At 47.6% G+C, this 17,754-nt stretch overlaps 1 protein-coding gene across 1 annotated transcript in view; it reads right to left on the bottom strand.

Annotated features, from left to right (window-relative positions):
* The window catches only part of FANCM (FA complementation group M), a 103,558-nt gene that overhangs the window by 13,596 nt on the left and 72,208 nt on the right, over positions 1-17,754 (bottom strand). Inside the window, exons 13-14 of the mRNA XM_067463152.1 lie at positions 17,220-17,372; positions 2,338-4,093 (exon numbers count right to left, since the gene is read on the bottom strand). Of these exons, the coding sequence (XP_067319253.1) occupies positions 2,338-4,093; positions 17,220-17,372 (1,909 nt within the window). The remainder of the gene's footprint in view (positions 1-2,337; positions 4,094-17,219; positions 17,373-17,754) is intronic.

Here is a 17,754-nt window from a genome sequence, read left to right on the forward strand (position 1 = left end):
GAAGGAAGGAAGGAAGGAAGGAGGGAGGGAGGGAGGGAGGGAGGGAGGGAGGGAGGGAGGGAAGGAAGGAAAGAAGGAGGGAAGGAAGGAAGGAAGGAAAGAAGGAAGGAAAGAAGGAAGGAAAGAAGAGTAGAGAAAGAAGGAAGGAGAGAAGGAGGGAAGGAGAGAAGGAAGAAAAGAATGAAGGGTAGAGAAGGAGAGAGGGAGGGAGAGAAAGGAAAAGAAGGAGGGAAGGAGAGAAAGAAGGAAAAAAAGGTTACTGGATACTGGAAGGCTTTGGTGGGCAGTGTCCTTTGGTTTTGGAGTTGTAGTTCACCTACATCCAGAGATCACTGTGGTCTCAAACAATGATGGATCTGGACCAAACTCTACAAGAATACTCCATATGCCCAAATGTGAACACTGGTGGAGTTTGGGGAAAATAGAATCTTGACATTTGGGAGTTGTAGTTGCAGGGATTTATAGTTCACCTACAATCACAGAGCATTCTGAACCCCATCAATGATAGAATTGGGCCAAACCTCCCACACAGAACCCCCATGTGGGCCACAGCAACATGTGGCAAGGGACGGCTAGTAAATAATAAATAAATATCATTGTTTTAAACTGTTTTTCTAACTCTTTTTATGATGTTGAGCTCTGAATTTTGCTATTGTTAACCGTTTAAAACCGCATTGAGTCGCCTTATCAGGCTGAAAAATGCGGTATAGAAATAAAGCAAATAAATAATAAATAAATTTTGAGTCGCCCAAGGGCTGAGAAAAGCGGTATATAAATGAAGTAAATAAATAAATAATAAATAAATATATGTGTTGTGTGTCTATGGCATTGAATGTTTGCCATGTATGTGTACATTGTAATCTGCCCTGAGTCCCCTGCGGGGTGAGAAGAAGGGCGGAATAGAAATACTGCAAATAAATAAATAAATATGACATGACAGAATAAAAGTTTTGGCTTTTGTTTACTTCACCAGAGCATCCTGCATATTTCCCCTCCCACCTATAGCTATGCGATACTCTGCTATAGATACCAAAAATTCCAAGAGTTATTGTTCCAGTGTGCCTTCCCAGAATAATGAATCCTCAGCACTTTGTCCTCTAAAACACTTTATATCGATCTAGGTCTGTTCGTATGTCTTCACCACGCCCCACTTCCTTATCTCGTCCATAGAATCCTAGAATCCAAGAGTTGGAAGAGACCTCCTGGGCCATCCAGTTCAACCCCATTCTGCCAAGAAGCAGGAATATTGCATTCAAATCACCCCTGACAGATGGCCATCCAGCCTCTGCTTCAAAGCTTCCAAAGAAAGAGCCTCCACCACACTCCTGGGCAGAGAGTTCCACTGCTGAATCATAGAATCATAGAATCAAAGAGTTGGAAGAGACCTCATGGGCCATCATCCAGTCCAACCCCATTCTGCCAAGAAGCAGGAATGTTGCATTCAAATCACCCCTGACAGATGGCCATCCAGCCTCTGCTTAAAAGCTTCCAAAGAAGGAGCCTCCACCACACTCCAGAGCAGAGAGTTCCACTGCTGAACGGCTCTCACGGTCAGGAAGTTCTTCCTAATGTTCAGATGGAATCTCCTCTCTTGTAGTTTGAAGCCATTGCCATCATTTTAAATTTTAAATTGCATTTGGCCCAGCCATTGATTTTAAAGTGTTTTGTACTATTGTCAATGCTTATGTTATTGTCTATGTGATTTATTTTTAAGCTGGAATGTGTCCAGAGGAGAGCGACTAAAATGATCAAGGGTCTGGAGAACAAGCCCTATGAGGAGCGGCTTAGGGAACTGGGCATGTTTAGCCTGAAGAAGAGAAGGCTGAGAGGAGATATGATAGGCATGTATAAATATGTGAGAGGAAGCCACAGGGAGGAGGAGGGAGCAAGCTTGTTTTCTGCTTCCTTGGAGACTAGGACGCAATGGAACAATGGCTTCAAACTACAAGAGAGGAGATTCCATCTGAACATGAGGAAAAACTTCCTGACTGTGAGAGCCGTTCAGCAGTGGAACTCTCTGCCCCGGAGTGTGGTGGAGGCTCCTTCTTTGGAAGCTTTTAAGCAGAGGCTGGATGGCCATCTGTCAGGGGTGATTTGAATGCAATATTCCTGCTTCTTGGCAGAATGGGGTTGGACTGGATGGCCCAGGAGGTCTCTTCCAACTCTTTGATTCTATGATTCTATTGTTATTGTTATTGCTTGTATTGTTGTATTGTGGGCTTGGCCTCATGTAAGCCGCACCAAGTCCCTTGGGGAGATGGTAGCGGGGTATAAATAAAGATTATTATTATTATTATTATTATTATTATTATTATTATTATTGTGTTGAGAGCCTACCTTGAGTAGGGAGTCCGTTGGGGCCCTTGAGGCTTTCGTTCTCCGCTTTTCCCTTTGGTTCCTCTCCTGGGAAGGCTGACTTGGCCAAGGCTTTGACCAGGCGGCTTTGGGCTTGGCTGGGCACGGCCCCGGCTGGGCTTCTCTCCCTCTTTCCGCCCAAGGTTCCCCGCAGAAGCCCCTCCGGCCTCCGTGTTGGCGTGGAAAATTCAGCATGCAAAGGCGGGCGCTGTTTCCACCCGGCTGGAGTCAGAGGGGAAGGCATGGGGGTCACGCTTTCAATGGCCGGCAGGGCGGAGCGTGGGTCCGGCGGGTGCAACGGAGTGGAGGACTTTGCCTGGCCGAAGCATCCCTTGCTGGAGGCTGGAGGAGATTTCTTGGCCACGTTCCTCAAAGGGGAAACATCAGCACCAAGGATGCCAGGCGTGGCATCTCGTCCGCCTCTTGCTTCCTCGTCCTCCCATTCCTGGACAGAGAACCCAAGGTCAAAGTTGACAGAGAACAACTCTTGAGAGGCATCAAAGAGAACTTTGTGAAGCTGTGGGTTCCTTTCTTTTGCAACACAAACATCCCCTGAAGTCTCTTCTCCATAAAGGACCAGTGAGTTTGCAGGTTCTTGGTGAGCAACGGGAACATTGTCCTCCCAAGATGGCCATTCAGGTGTCCTTGTGGCTCGACTATTGGGTTGACTACACAAAGAGATCACCGAGGACCTCTTCCCTTTCCCATTGGGTGAATATTCATTCTCTGGTAAACATTCTTCCTCGAAGGAACGCACGACAGCTTGATCCGGGCTCATATTTCTCACGCTACAGGACCCTTGAGGCTCTTCATCACCCTCCTTCAACATCTGTAGACCATGTTTTGTCACGGACAGGTTATTCTCTCGGATCCCAATCTCTTCTTCGCTACTATGATCAAAAAGCTCATCCCAATCGAGAGCGCTCATCTTGCCGGCGGAAGGACTGGACATGAGGTTGGCTTCCAAATGAAAGTTCAAGGGACCAAATTCATGGGTGTCGCCATGTCCAGAGATGCTATCAGGGTCATTGGATGGATTTTTCAAGGGTAACGGGTCTTCTGAAGGTAAGTGGTGAAGAGACAGATTGGAACGAGACATCTGCTGTTCTCCGTCATCCCTCTTTCCCTCAGAATCAAAGATCTCCTTCACCGAAGGAGGGGAATGCGACAGGAGCTTGGCGACTTCGCTGAGGATGTCTTCTCCACAAACATCTGAACCTCCAAACAAGTCTGACTCTGAAGCTGGTAAGTAGAACAGCGGAGAGGAAGCGGGTGAGCCTTCCTCTGCAAGACGACCGCAACCAGAATCCATGCTGTGCCCGTTCTCTTCTTCTTCTGGGTGACTCTGAAATCCTCTGGATCCTTCACTTCCACCATGAGAGGTGTCTCTTTGGAGAGCATTTGCCTTGTCAGGCTGTCCTATGCTTTCTCCATCCTTCTCTGACCATTTTTGGTCCTCGGAGTTGCCTGCTGAGAAGGTATCTGAAGAGCCAAGGCCCTCCGAAGCCCGAGCCCTGCTCACGGATTTGAAGCTGCTGGGCTTAAAGAGAGAGGCGCATTCTGCATCCATCTCTGCCAAAGAAGAGGGGCTGCGTTTCCCTTTGGCGGTTCTTCGGGGTGCGGAGGCCTTCTGGGCGACTCCAGCATCGCAGCCGCTTTTCTTCGTCTGAACGCCTGAGATGTCCACGTCTTCCCAGCGGAGATAAGGCCGGATTTCCTTCTCGTAGCTGCACTCTCCCTGAGGAACAAGAAAAGAAACACAGCTCGTCATTTTTCATGTTTGCAGAGTTCAAACCCTCTGTTGTGCTCACCAGGCCCCTGCTGTTTTGCTCAGGAGGGAAATGGGCTCTGAGAAACCATGGCATCTGATGCTGAGCTGGGATTGCAGCCCGTTTCCCAAGATCCCAGGCTGAGGTAATGTTCCAGAGCAGCACCTTGCCTTGCTTGGTCCTCATGTTCAAGCCATCATGGTGCAGCCCTAACCATGAAGAACAGGAAACCAAAGCAATCTAACCTAAATCAATGTGTTGTCAAAGGCTTTCATGGCCAAAATTACTGGGTTGCTGTGAGTTTTCCAACCATCTGATCCCTAATCCATCTAAAATACAGACATGTGCTTTTCATGTCAAGAACAGACAAGCATTCCAAGCTCTGAGGATTGTTACCTGGGAAGGGATCCCACTGGAGCATTGCAGTGCACCCAAATCCCTGGGAGTCACTCTGGACCATGCTCTGACCTACAAGAAGCACTGCCTGAACATCAAGCAAAAAGTGGGCGCTAGAAACAATATCATACGAAAGCTGACTGGCACAACCTGGGGATCACAACCAGACACAGTGAAGACATCTGCCCTTGCGCTGTGCTACTCTGCTGCTGAGTATGCATGCCCAGTGTGGAACACACCTCACCACGCTAAAACAGTGGATGTGGCTCTTAATGAGACATGCCGCGTTATCACGGGGTGTCTGCGCCCTACGCCACTGGAGAAATTACACTGCTTAGCTGGTATTGCACCACCTGACATCCGCCGGGAAGTAGCAGCCAATAGTGAAAGGACCAAGGCAGTGACATCTCCAGCTCATCCCCTGTTTGGGTATCAGCCAGCACATCAATGACTTAAATCTAGAAATAGTTTTCTAAGATCTACAGAGACACTCGCTGGAACACCTCAGCAAGCGAGAGTCCAAAAGTGGCAGGCTCAAACCCAGGACCTCAATCCATGGGTGATACCAAATGAGAGACTCCCCCCTGGGCACACAGAAGACTTGGAAGGCGCTGAACAGACTACGCTCTGGCACCACGAGATGCAGAGCCAACCTCAAGAAATGGGGCCACAAAGTGGAATCCACAACATGCGAGTGTGGGGAAGAGCAAACCACTGACCACCTGCTGCAATGCGGCAACACCAGAGGCACTCCAAGGGGACAGAGACTCGTCAAACGACATTTAATCAACTACCAAGCTTGCAAACTCTGTGTCTTTTGTATGTTTGTTTGTTTGTTCTGTCAAAAATGTAATACAACTGTTCGGTTGCCTGACACGATAAATAAATAACCTTGCCTTGTTTGGTCCTCATGTTCAGGCCATCGTGGTGCAGCCCTAACCACAAAGAACAGGAAACCAAAGCAATCTAACTTAAATCAATGTGTTGTCGAAGGCTTTCGTGGCCAAAATTACTGGGTTGCTGTGAGTTTTCCAGGCTGTCTGCCCATGTTCTAGAAGCATTCTCTCCTGACATTTCGCCCACATCTATGGCGGGCATCCTCAGAGGTTGGGAGGTCTGTTGGAAGCTAGGCAAGTGGTGCTTATATATCTGTCCAGGTGTTCTGTCTCCCTCCCTGGGCATTATTCCACAGATAGATAGAGGGATAGATAGATAGAGACAGACACATACAGGGACACAAAGAGGTTCACTTGTACATCTCAGTGGTCTTGATGTTATATTAAATCTGGTTACCATCTTCAACCAAGAAAGATCTGTTGGTGGTGCAGGAGGGGCAGAATAACAGGATGGGCTTTTTAGTTTGTTAAGTTATCATTCGTATTTATATGTTGGGTTGTATACATTTTGTTCGTATTCATAGAATCATAGAATCAAAGAGTTGGAAGAGACCTCCTGGGCCATCCAGTCCAACCCCATTCTGCCAAGAAGCAGGAATATTGCATTCAAAGCACCCCTGACAAATGGCCATCCAGCCTCTGTTTCAAAGCTTCCAAAGAAGGAGCCTCCACCACACTCCAGGGCAGAGAGTTCCACTGCTGAACGGCTCTCACAGTCAGGAAGTTCTTCCCCATGTTAAGGTGGAATCTCCTCTCTTGTAGTTTGAAGCCATGGCTCCATTGCGTCCTAGTCTCCAAGGAAGCAGAAAACAAGCTTGCTCCCTCCTCTCTATGACTTTCTCTCACGTATGTATACATGGCAATCATGTCTCCTCTCAGCCTTCTCTTCTTCAGGCTAAACATGCCCAGTTCCCTAAGCCGCTCCTCATAGGGCTTGTTCTCCAGACCCTTGATCTGCTCCCTCCTCCCTGTGGCTTCCTCTCACATATTTATACATGGCTATCATGTCTCCTCTCAGCCTTCTCTTCTTCAGGCTAAACATGCCCAACAGCTCTTTAAGCCGCTCCTCATAGGACTTGTTCTCCAGACACTTGATCATTTAGTCACCCTCCCTATGACATATTCCCTTCTCATATTTATTCATGGCTATCATGTCTCCTCTCAGCCTTCTCTTCTTCAGGCTAAACATGCCCAGCTCCTTAAGCCGCTCCTCATAGGGCTTGTTCTCCAGACCCTTGATCATTTTAGTCACCCTCCTCTGGACACATTCAAGCTTAGAGTCAATATCTCTCTTTAATTGTGGTGCCCTGATCTGGACACAATATTCCAGGTAAAGTGGTCTAACCAAGGCAGAATAGAGCATGGGGAGCATGGCTTCCCTGGATCTAGACACTAGGCTCCTCTTGATGCAGGCCAAAATCCCATTGGCATTTTTTTTTGCTGCTACATGACATTATTGATGTATTGCTGTTGTATTCAGGCATTTAATGTTTGCCTTTTATGTTTGGAATCTGCCCTGAGTCCTATTAGAGAGATAGAGCGGAATATAAACAAAGTTTTATAATAATAATAATAATAATAATAATAATAATAATAATAATGTATTGTCGAAGGCTTTCATGGCTGGAATCACTAGGTTCTTGTGGGTTTTTTCGGGCTATAGAGCCATGTTCTAGAGGCATTTCTCCTGACGTTTCGCCTGCATCTATGGCAAGCATCCTCAGAGGTAGTGAGGTGAGGATGCCTCTGAGGATGCCTCACTACCTCTGAGGATGCTTGCCATAGATGCAGGCGAAACGTCAGGAGAAATGCCTCTAGAACATGGCTCTGTAGCCCGAAAAAAAACCCACAAGAACCTAATAATAATAATAATAATAATAATAATAATAATAATTATTATTATTATTATTATGCCGGATAAAGCTATTTACACTGACTTTGCGTACACTTGGGCCAGACTCAGCTGTGAACAGACTCTTTTGTGCATGTTTCCCACCCATTAATTGACAACTAATCAATTGGCTGCAAATATGATATTCAGAAATCCTACCCTGGAAAAAAAAGTCTGACTTTCAATCTGAGCGAAATCACTTAAAATGATTTGATGAGCAAGTTGCATAAGGCCTTCTTCTCCTTCTTTTTCCAGGAAGGCTTAAGCCTCTCCCCCGCAGGGATAACGGCCTGCCCTCATTTCAAGTTGATTATTATCGGGAGGAGTTACATAAGTGCTCTCCTTTGCTTCAGAGCAGGTCACTTTGCCCCTGTGAGGTTGCAAAGTGTAAGACGGGCACGCAGAGAAGCCTCACACCTTTCGATTTTGCTTGGTAATGGGTCTGAAGCCCCAAAGGCTCCTGGGTGTAATGCCCAAAGGGGTCACAAAGCCCAGGCTTGGCCTGGCTGCTCTGCAAAGCAGAGACAGAGTCAACGCATGAGACAGAATGGACTGTATGAGCAGCTCTGCAAGTTACAGATTTCTGCCCCATTTATCATAGTTCACAACTCCAAGAAAGTAGGAGAACATGCAAAAACTGCCAAAGAGACAGGCTTTCAGCATGAAATGAAATGAAAGGGGCTGCCCTTGAAAATGGCCTTGAAATTCCAACTGGTCCAACGATACAGAATGGGGGACAATGCCTGGCTCGAGAGCAGTACGTGTGAAAAAGATCTTGGAGTCCTCGTGGACAACAAGTTAAACATGAGCCAGGAATGTGATGTGGCGGCAAAAACAGCCAATGGGATTTTGGCCTGCATCAAGAGGAGCCTAGTGTCTAGATCTAAGGAAGTCATGCTCCCCATGCTCTATTCTGCTTTGGTTAGACCACACCTGGAGTATTGTGTCGAATTCTGGGCACCACAATTCAAGAAAGATATTGACAAGCTGGAATGTGTCCAGAGGAGGGCGACTCAAATGATCAAGGGTCTGGAGAACAAGCCCTATGAGGAGCGGCTTAGGGAACTGGGCATGTTTAGCCTGAAGAAGAGAAGGCTGAGAGGGGATATGATAGCCATGTATAAATATGTAAGAGGAAGCCACAGGGAGGAGGAGGAGGGAGCAAGCTTGTTTTCTGCTTCCTTGGAGACTAGGACGCAATGGAACAATGGCTTCAAACTACAAGAGAGGAGATTCCACCTGAACATGAGGAAGAACTTCCTGACTGTGAGAGCCATTCAGCAGTGGAACTCTCTGCCCCAGAGGGAGTGTGGTGGAGGCTCCGTCTTTGGAAGCTTTTAAACAGAGGCTGGATGGCCATCTGTCAGGGGTGATTTGAATGCAATATTCCAGCTTCTTGGCAGAATGGGGTTGGACTGGATGATGGCCCAGGAGGTCTCTTCCAACTCTGATTCTATGATTCTATGAAATGAAAGGGGCTGCCCTTGAAAATGGCCTGGAAATTCCAACTGGTCCAACGAGTGGCAGCCAGGTTGTTAACTGGTGCTCCTTACAGGGAGCGGTCAACCCTCCTGTTTAAGGAGCTCCATTGGCTGCTGTTCATTTTCCGGTCCCAATTCAAAGTGCAGGTGCTCACCTACAAAGCCCCAAACGGTTTGGGACCCGCCTACCTGCGTGACCGCATCACTGTGTACACAATCTCTAGACAGAAGCATAAGAGCAACTCAGCCTGTCACTGAACATCGAGAAAACCAAAGTGCTCTTCCAGCAAAAGGCACCAGCCAACCCCTCTCCAATGCCAGAGATTCAGCCTAATGGTGTGACACTAGAAAATATTGATATTTTCCGCTCCCTTGGCAGCCACTTCTCCACCAAAGTCAACATTGACACTGAAATACAACACCGCCTGAGCTGTGCAAGTGCAGCATTTTTCCGAATGAAGCAGAGAGTGTTTGAGGACCGGGATATCCGTAGGGAGACCAAGGTGCTTGTTTATAAAGCTATTTCCGCTCCCAACCCTGCTATACGCCTGCGAGACGTGGACTGTCTACAGACGTCACATGCAACTCCTGGAACGATTCCATCAGTGTTGCCTCCGGAAAATCCTGCAAATCTCTTGGGAAGACAGGCGGACAAACGTCAGCGTGCTGGAAGAAGCAAAGACCACCAGCATTGAAGCGATGCTCCTCTGTTATCAACTCCGCTGGACCGGCCACGTTGTCCAGATGCCCGGCCACTGTCTACCAAAGCAGTTGCTCTACTCCGAACTTAAGATTGGAAAACGGAATGTTGGTGAGCAGGAAAAGAGATGTAAAGATGGGCTCAAAGCCAACCTTAAAAAATCAGGCATAGACACCAAGAACTGGGAAGCCCTGGCCCTTGGGCGCTCCAGCTGGAGGTCAGCTGTGACCAGCAGTGCTGTAGAATTTGAAGAGGCACGAATGGAGGGCGGAAGAGAGAAATGTGCCAAGAGGAAGGCACGTCAAGCCAAGCACGACCGGGACCGCCTTCCACCTGGAAACTGATACCGTCACTTTGGGAGAACATGCAGGTCAAGAATAGGGCTCCACAGTCACCTACGGACCCACCAGTACACTGATCCTGGAAGACTATTCTACTTGGACAACGAGGGATCGCCAAGGGAAGTGAAGTGATAAATAGAAGTGGGTCAGGGGGAATCTTTAATGAACGCCTCTCGTAAATGATGATTTTTAACAACAACAACAACAACAACAACACAGGCCTAGATACTTGGGAAGTGTTCGACTTGTGGTTTTGTGCTATGAAATCCAGCATATAGATCTCGTTTGCTGTGACATACTGTGCTTTTTTGTCAATAATATAATAATAATAATAATAAGTACATAACGTGTTGTAGTAGAGCCTGTAAGTAACGTTGCAAGTGGTAGTATGGGTGGCAGAAGGGGGGAAAGGAGTGCTCGTGAGCAAGAGTTAGATGAGGAACAACAAAGGAAAAGGATCCGGGATATACTTATGGCACCTACTGATAAAGACTCATTTGAAGGGTTCTCTGATAACGAAGGGTCAATGAGTGAGGGAGAGGAAGGAGATACAGTGGATGTGAATAGGGGAATTAAGAAGGTTACTCGGGAGCAAGAATCGGATGAGGAGCGACAAAGGAAGAAGATCCGGGATATACTTACTTCTCCCACAGATGAAGAGTCATTTGCAGGGTTCTCTGGGAGTGATGGGTTAGAGAGTGGTGAAAGTGAGGATGACACATTGGACTGGACTAAGGTACAAGATGTATATGCAGAGCCAACATCTAGTGACACATTTGTGGGGTTTTCTGGTGAGTCGGGAAATACTTCTGAGTCTTATTTATTTATTTATTATTTATTTCTTGCATTTATTAACCGCCGCTCTCAGCCCTAGGGCGACTCGCGGCGGTGTACAGTACAAAAGGACACTTTACAAAGAAATCAGAACAACAACTAACATCACTAATACATAACATCTAACTTACACTAAAACATCCGCTCCGTCATATTATGGAATCATAGTCAATCTCGTAGTCATAGTTCATTCCGGTTGTCAATACCATTAACATAGCACTTAGTTGAAAGCCTGCTCGAAGAGCCAAGTCTTCAGGCCTTTACGAAAGGCCATGAGGGAGGGGGCCTGTCTGACGTCAGCAGGGAGGGAGTTCCACAGCCGGGGGGCCACCACTGAGAAGGCCCTCTCTCTCGTCCCCGCCAGACGTGCCTGTGAGGCAGGCGGGATCGAGAGAAGGGCCTCCCCAGATGATCTCAAGGTCCTCGTGGGCTCGTAGGCCGAGATGCGGTCCACAAGGTATTTTGGGCCGGAACCGTTTAGGGCTTTGTAGGATAACACCAGCACCTTAAATTGGGCCCGGTAGCAAATCGGCAGCCAGTGGAGCTGGAACAACAGGGGCGTTGTGTGCTCCCTGCGTCCTGCTCCTGTTAACAACATGGCTGCCGCGCGCTGGACTAGCTGGAGCTTCCGGGCCGTCTTTAAGGGCAGCCCCACGTAGAGAGCGTTGCAGTAGTCAAGACGGGATGTGACCAGAGCATGTACCACCGTGGCCAAGTCAGACTTCCCAAGGTACGGGCGCAGCTGGCGCACGAGCCGAAGCTGTGCAAAAGCTCCCCTGGTCACCGCTGAAACCTGGGGGTCCAGGCTCAGCGATGAGTCCAGGGTCACACCCAAGCTGCGAACCTGCGTCTTGGGGGGATCTAAGTCTTGACAAAAGATGGAGGAGTTGGAGGGATGGGCGTCGGAGTTCACGTGTGGAGTCAAGGACACTGTAAGAGATGATGATGGGGCGGAGGTCAGCTCATCTTCGGATGATGAGGTGTAAGATAAAAGTAAGCACTGAAATGGGGAATCTTTGCAGAAGGCAAAGTGTTGGTTTCGTGCCTTGGGTTTTGTCGCTGCCTATTTCGTGTTGGGATTGTGTCCTGGATCTGCAGGTTGCTGCTTCCGTTCGTGTGTGTTTCGACTCGGCTTGGATTCTCGTGAGTGCGGATTTCCCCTTCTTTGACTTCGGACAGGTTTTGACTATGTGGATTTTGGAACCTCGCAACTTTGGACTTGGCTTACTACGACCTCGGACTTTGTTGGACTACGTCTTCTTCCTTTATTTATTTATTTATTTGTTTATTGCATTTGTTGACCGCCGTTCTCAGCCCTAGGGCGACTCACGGCAGTTTACAACATATAAAAACAGTTTACAACAAGGGCATATCAAAACAACAATATAAACATAACAATCAACAATACAAATTACACTAAATCATCCGCGCCGTCTCATCTTAGAATCATAAACCTATCTCGTTGTCCATATTCTGTTCCAGTCGTCATTGCTAATTGTTGTGGCACTTAGTCAAACGCCTTCTCAAGTAACCATGTTTTTAGTCTTTTCCGGAATGTCATGAGGGAGGGTGCCTGTCTGATGTCTGCAGGGAGGGAGTTCCACAGCCGGGGGGCCACCACCGAGAAGGCCCTCTCCCTCGTCCCCGCCAGACGTGCCTGTGAGGCAGGCGGGATCGAGAGAAGGGCCTCCCCAGACGATCTCAAGGTCCTCGTGGGCTCATAGGCCGAGATGCGGTCAGAAAGGTATTTTGGGCCGGAACCGTTTAGGGCTTTGTAGGCCAACACCAGCACCTTGAATTGGGCCCGGTAGCAGATCGGCAGCCAGTGGAGCTGGAACAACAAGGGCGTTGTGTGCTCCCTGCGTCCCGCTCCTGTTAGTAACATGGCTGCCGCGCGCTGGACTAGCTGAAGCTTCCGGGCCGTCTTCAAGGGCAGCCCCACGTAGAGAGCGTTGCAGTAGTCCTTGCGGTTCTTTGTTTGTTATTGCTTCAGTTTACCTTTTGAACTAGAACTAGTTGCTACTTTTGAGTTTTGACCAGAGACACTAAGTTGTGTCTCTGAGTCCCTTTTGCTTTGTTTAAATAAACTCTACTTTTGGAAATATACTTGACTCTGGCTCTTTAAGGTGTCTGGGTTCCGACATAATGGATAAACAACGTAACAAGACAACCATGTTATGTGAAATGTTTTCAATTAAGTAAATGATGCTTTTTAATAATATATATAACCGTGTTACGTGAAATGTTTTCAATAAAGTAAATGATGCTTTTTAATAATAATCACGGTATATACATAACCGTGTTACGTGAAATTTTTCTCATAAGTAAATGATATTTTTCAATCATGCTAACTGTATACGTAACGGAGATATAACTTTCAGGCCGGCCGGATGTCCTCCTGGTATCTGCGCAAGATCTGGCCTGATTTCCAAGAACCTGATCCGAAAGAGGGGTTAAAGGATCACAACCATTTCATAAATGTTTCGTAACGGTTACATGCGCTGCCAGGCCAAAGGGCTGTTGGTGGAAGAGCACATCCTGTCCATGTTGCCTTAGCAATGCGCGCAGAAGGCAATCACAGCACCTTTAATGGGGCTGTATATGAATGCGCACCCAGGTGCAGAACAAGGAGACATGCTCCTTCCTTTCCTTTTTTTCCCACCTGGAGAAAAAGAACAAGCTGGACAAGCTGGAATGTGTCCAGAGGAGGGCGACTAAAATGATCAAGGGTCTGGAGAACAAGCCCTATGAGGAGCGGCTTAGGGAACTGGGCATGTTTAGCCTGAAGAAGAGAAGGCTGAGAGGAGATATGATAGCCATGTATAAATATGTGAGAGGAAGCCACAGGGAGGAGGAGGGAGCAAGCTTGTTTTCTGCTTCCTTGGAGACTAGGACGCAATGGAGCCATGGCTTCAAACTACAAGAGAGGAGATTCCACCTGAACATTAGGAAGAACTTCCTGACTGTGAGAGCCGTTCAGCAGTGGAACTCTCTGCCCCGGGGTGTGGTGGAGGCTCCTTCTTTGGAAGCTTTGAAGCAGAGGCTGGATGGCCATCTGTCAGGGGTGCTTTGAATGCAATATTCCTGCTTCTTGGCAGAATGGGGTTGGACTAGATGGCCCATGAGGTCTCTTCCAACTCTTTGATTCTATGATTCTATGATTCTATGATACATGAGATACGATGTTAGGGTCTGCTCATAAACCCATTTTCTCAGAACTCGTTAAGTCGAAATCCAACATCTCACAAGTGGGTCTGAGATGAGAGAGCTGATTGGCCAAAACAAACAAAATGAATGTCAACAGAGAGACAGGAACGGCCCAACACGATGGCCATAAACATGAAATGCACAGATATTGGAAGGGTGGCATTTGGCTTGGAAACTATCCATGTGACGACAGAGATCGAGGAGATGTATTGTCGAAGGCTTTCATGGCTGGAATCACTAGGTCAGTGATGGGCAACCATTTGAGCTTGGTGTGTCAAAATTTGCCAAAAACCTGAGCATAACTTTGGGTGGGGTGTCAACTTCGAGGAAAAAATATAATTTTGCAATATTTATAGTTTAAATAGAATCATAGAATCAAAGAGTTGGAAGAGACCTCCTGGGCCACCCAGTCCAACCCCATTCTGCCAAGAAGCAGGAATATTGCATTCAAATCACCCCTAACAGATGGCCATCCAGCCTCTGTTTAAAAGCCTCCAAAGAAGGAGCCTCCACCACACTCCGGGGCAGAGAGTTCCACTGCTGAACGGCTCTCATAGTCAGGAAGTTCTTCCTCGTGTTCAGATGGAATCTCCTCTCTTGTAGTTTGAAGCCATTGTTCCCTTGCGTCCTAGTCTCCAAGGAAGCAAAAAACAAGCTTGCTCCCTCCTCCTCCCTGTGGCTTCCTCTCACATATTTATACACGGCTATCATGTCTCATCTCAGCCTTCTCTTCTTCAGGCTAAACATGCCCAGCTCCTTAAGCCGCTCCTCATAGGGCTTGTTCTCCAGACCTTTGATCATTTCAGTCGCCCTCCTCTGGACACATTCCAGCTTGTCAATATCTCTCTTGAATTGTGGTGCCCAGAATTGGACACAATATTCCAGATGTGGTCTAACCAAAACAGAATAGAGCATGGGGAGCATGACTTCCCTGGACTTAGACACTAGGCTCCTCTTGATGCAGGCCAAAATCCCATTGGCTTTTTTTGCTGCCACATCACATTGTTGGCTCATGTTTAACTTGTTGTCCACGAGGAGTCCAAGATCTTTTAAGAAAAATGTATGTTCCATGCTGAGTTATGGAGTGAACAATGCTCAAACGTGCAGATGTTAAATTTGTAGAACCTTTTACAAATTTAAGGATGGAATTAGATTGGCTCTTGTAAGATGTACTTCTCTGTATGCGGCCGCATGTGGCTGCGTGTCATCAAAAATAGCCATGCGTGTCAGTGCTGACATGCATGTCATAGGTTCACCATCACGGCACTAGGTTGCTGTGTGTAATCCAGGCTGTCTGGCCATGTTCCAGAAGCATTCTCTCCTGACATTTCGCCTGCATCTATGGCAGGCATCCTCAGAAGTTGTGAGGTCTGTTGGAAACTAGGAAAATGGAATTTAAATATCTGTGGAATGTCCAGATTGGAGAAAGAACTCTTGTCTGTTGGAGGTAGGTGTGAATTCCAGCAGTCACCAGCCAATCCGTCTCCAATGCCAGAAATAATAATAATAATAATAATAATAATACTTTATTTAATACCCTGCTCCATCTCCTCAATGGGGACTCGGGGTGGCTTACACGATGCCTAGCCCAACATCACATTACAATAAAGTAATGAGAAGCTTGGCCTGTCATTGAACATCAAGTAAACCAAAGTGCTCTTCCAGCAGTCACCAGCCAATCCCTCTCCAAGGCCAGAAATATAGCTTAATGGTGTAACATTAGAAAATGTTGAGCATTTCCGCTCCCTTGGCAGCCACCTCTCCACCAAAGTCAACACTGACACTGAAATAGAACACCGCCTGAGCTCTGCGAGTGCAGCATTCTTCCGAATGAAGCAGAGAATGTTTGAGAAATGGGACATCCAATAAAGTAAAACCAAAACACAATAACAACACAGTAAAATACATACAACATATGAGTGCATACAGCTTAATGGTGTGACATTAGAAAATGTGGACCATTTCCGCTCCCTTGGCAGCCACCCCTCCACAAAAGTCAACAATGACACCGAAATACAACACCGTCTGAGCTCTGCGAGTGCAGCATTTTTCCAAATGAAGCAGAGAGTGTTTTAGCATGGGGACATCCATAGGGATAGTAAGGTGCTTGCTTATAAATCTATTTCTGCTCTCTTGGCAGCCACCTCTCCACAAAAGTCAACATTGACACTGAAATACAACACCGCCTGAGCTCTGCGAGTGCAGCATTTTTCCGAATGAAACAGAGAGTGTTTGGGGACCGGGACATCCATAGGGACACTAAGGTGCTTGCTTATAAATCTATTTCTGCTCCCTTGGCAGCCACCCCTCCACAAAAGTCAACATTGACACTGAAATACAACACCGCCTGAGCTCTGCGAGTGCAGCATTCTTCCGAATGAAGCAGAGAGTGTTTGAGAATCAGGACATCCATAGGGAGACCAAGGTGCTTACTTATAAATCTATTTCTGCTCCCTTGGCAGCCACCTCTACACAAAAGTCAACATTGACACTGAAATACAACACCGCCTGAGCTCTGCAAGTGCAGCATTCTTCCGAATGAAGCAGAGAATGTTTGAGAATCAGGACATCCATAGGGAGACTAAGGTGCTTGCTTATAAATCTACTAGCTGTGCCCTGCCATGCGTTGCTGTGGCCTATAGTAAAACTTATCAAAGTTGAGGTAGATATCTGGACTATTATGTGTGTGCAGCAGCGGGGGGAATGATGGAGCCTGCGGTTGTGTGTGTGTGTGCGGCGGCGGGGGGGTGATGGAGCGTGGGGTTGTGTGTGTGTGGCGGCGGGGGGAGTGATGGAGCGTGGGGTTGCGTGTGTTTGTGCAGCGGCGGGGGGAGTGATGGAGCGTGGGGTTGCGTGTGTGTGTGCGGTGGCGGGGGGAGTGATGGAGCGTGGGGTTATGTGTGTGCGTGCGGCAGGGGGTGTGTGTGTGCGGGAAGCGGTGCGGCGGGGCTTGGAGTGGGCATGGCTTCTGCAGAGGGAACGTTGGCCGGAAGGCTGTGTGCGCGCGCCAGGGAACTTGTGGCTGGGCACCAATGCACATGCTCAGTTGTTTTGCCGTTTTGTGAGTGTGTTGTTGTGTTGTTTTTCATTTTGAGTAGATATGTTTGTACCTTGTGGGTTGTGTTATGGGCATGGGAAGTTTGGTTAAGTTTCGTTTGGGGGTTTGTGAGTTTTGCTGTCCGGTTGAACCAACCTAACAGATTTATATATATAGATTTCTGCTCCCTTGGCAGCCACCTCTACACAAAAGTGACATTGACATTGAAATACAACACCACCTGGCATTTATAACCCAGGAACAAATACCCTTTCAGGACGCAGGTGTTGGGGCCTCCAAGGGCGCACTCACCTCCTCATGCCGCATCCGCTCTATCATGTCCATGAGGTCAATGAAGTGGCGGCAACGGTCCGAATGGTCCACCAGGAGAGTAGGGAAAGGGCGGCTCTGCCAGAGGCTCCACTCGGTCAAGGAGAGCGCATGCACCTCTTCGGACGCAGGCACCTGGGAGCCACACCAACAGAAACACCGAAGTCAAGAAAGAGGATGACGAAGAGGAGTATTGCTATTCATTCTGCTTTATCTCTCCAAAGAGAGCACTAAAAACAACACAATACATAATGTATGGTTTACTGGGCACACCCCTGCATCACATTATTTCCCTCTATAAAATTCTTGAAGAATAGTCACACAAAAAAAAAAAAAGGCTGCCTGCTCATCACTGCTGTGTTTTGACCATCCTCATTAATGATCCAAGGACAGGCATGAGCCAATTAGGCCCTCCAGGTCAGGGGTTCCCAACCTGTAGTCCGTGGACCACCAGTGGTCCGCAAGAACGAAAATATGGTCCCTAGACTCACCATTGCTACACTGTATTTGTGCTGGT

Source organism: Anolis sagrei, chromosome 1 (assembly GCF_037176765.1).
Source record: "Anolis sagrei isolate rAnoSag1 chromosome 1, rAnoSag1.mat, whole genome shotgun sequence".
NCBI lineage: Eukaryota > Metazoa > Chordata > Lepidosauria > Squamata > Dactyloidae > Anolis > Anolis sagrei.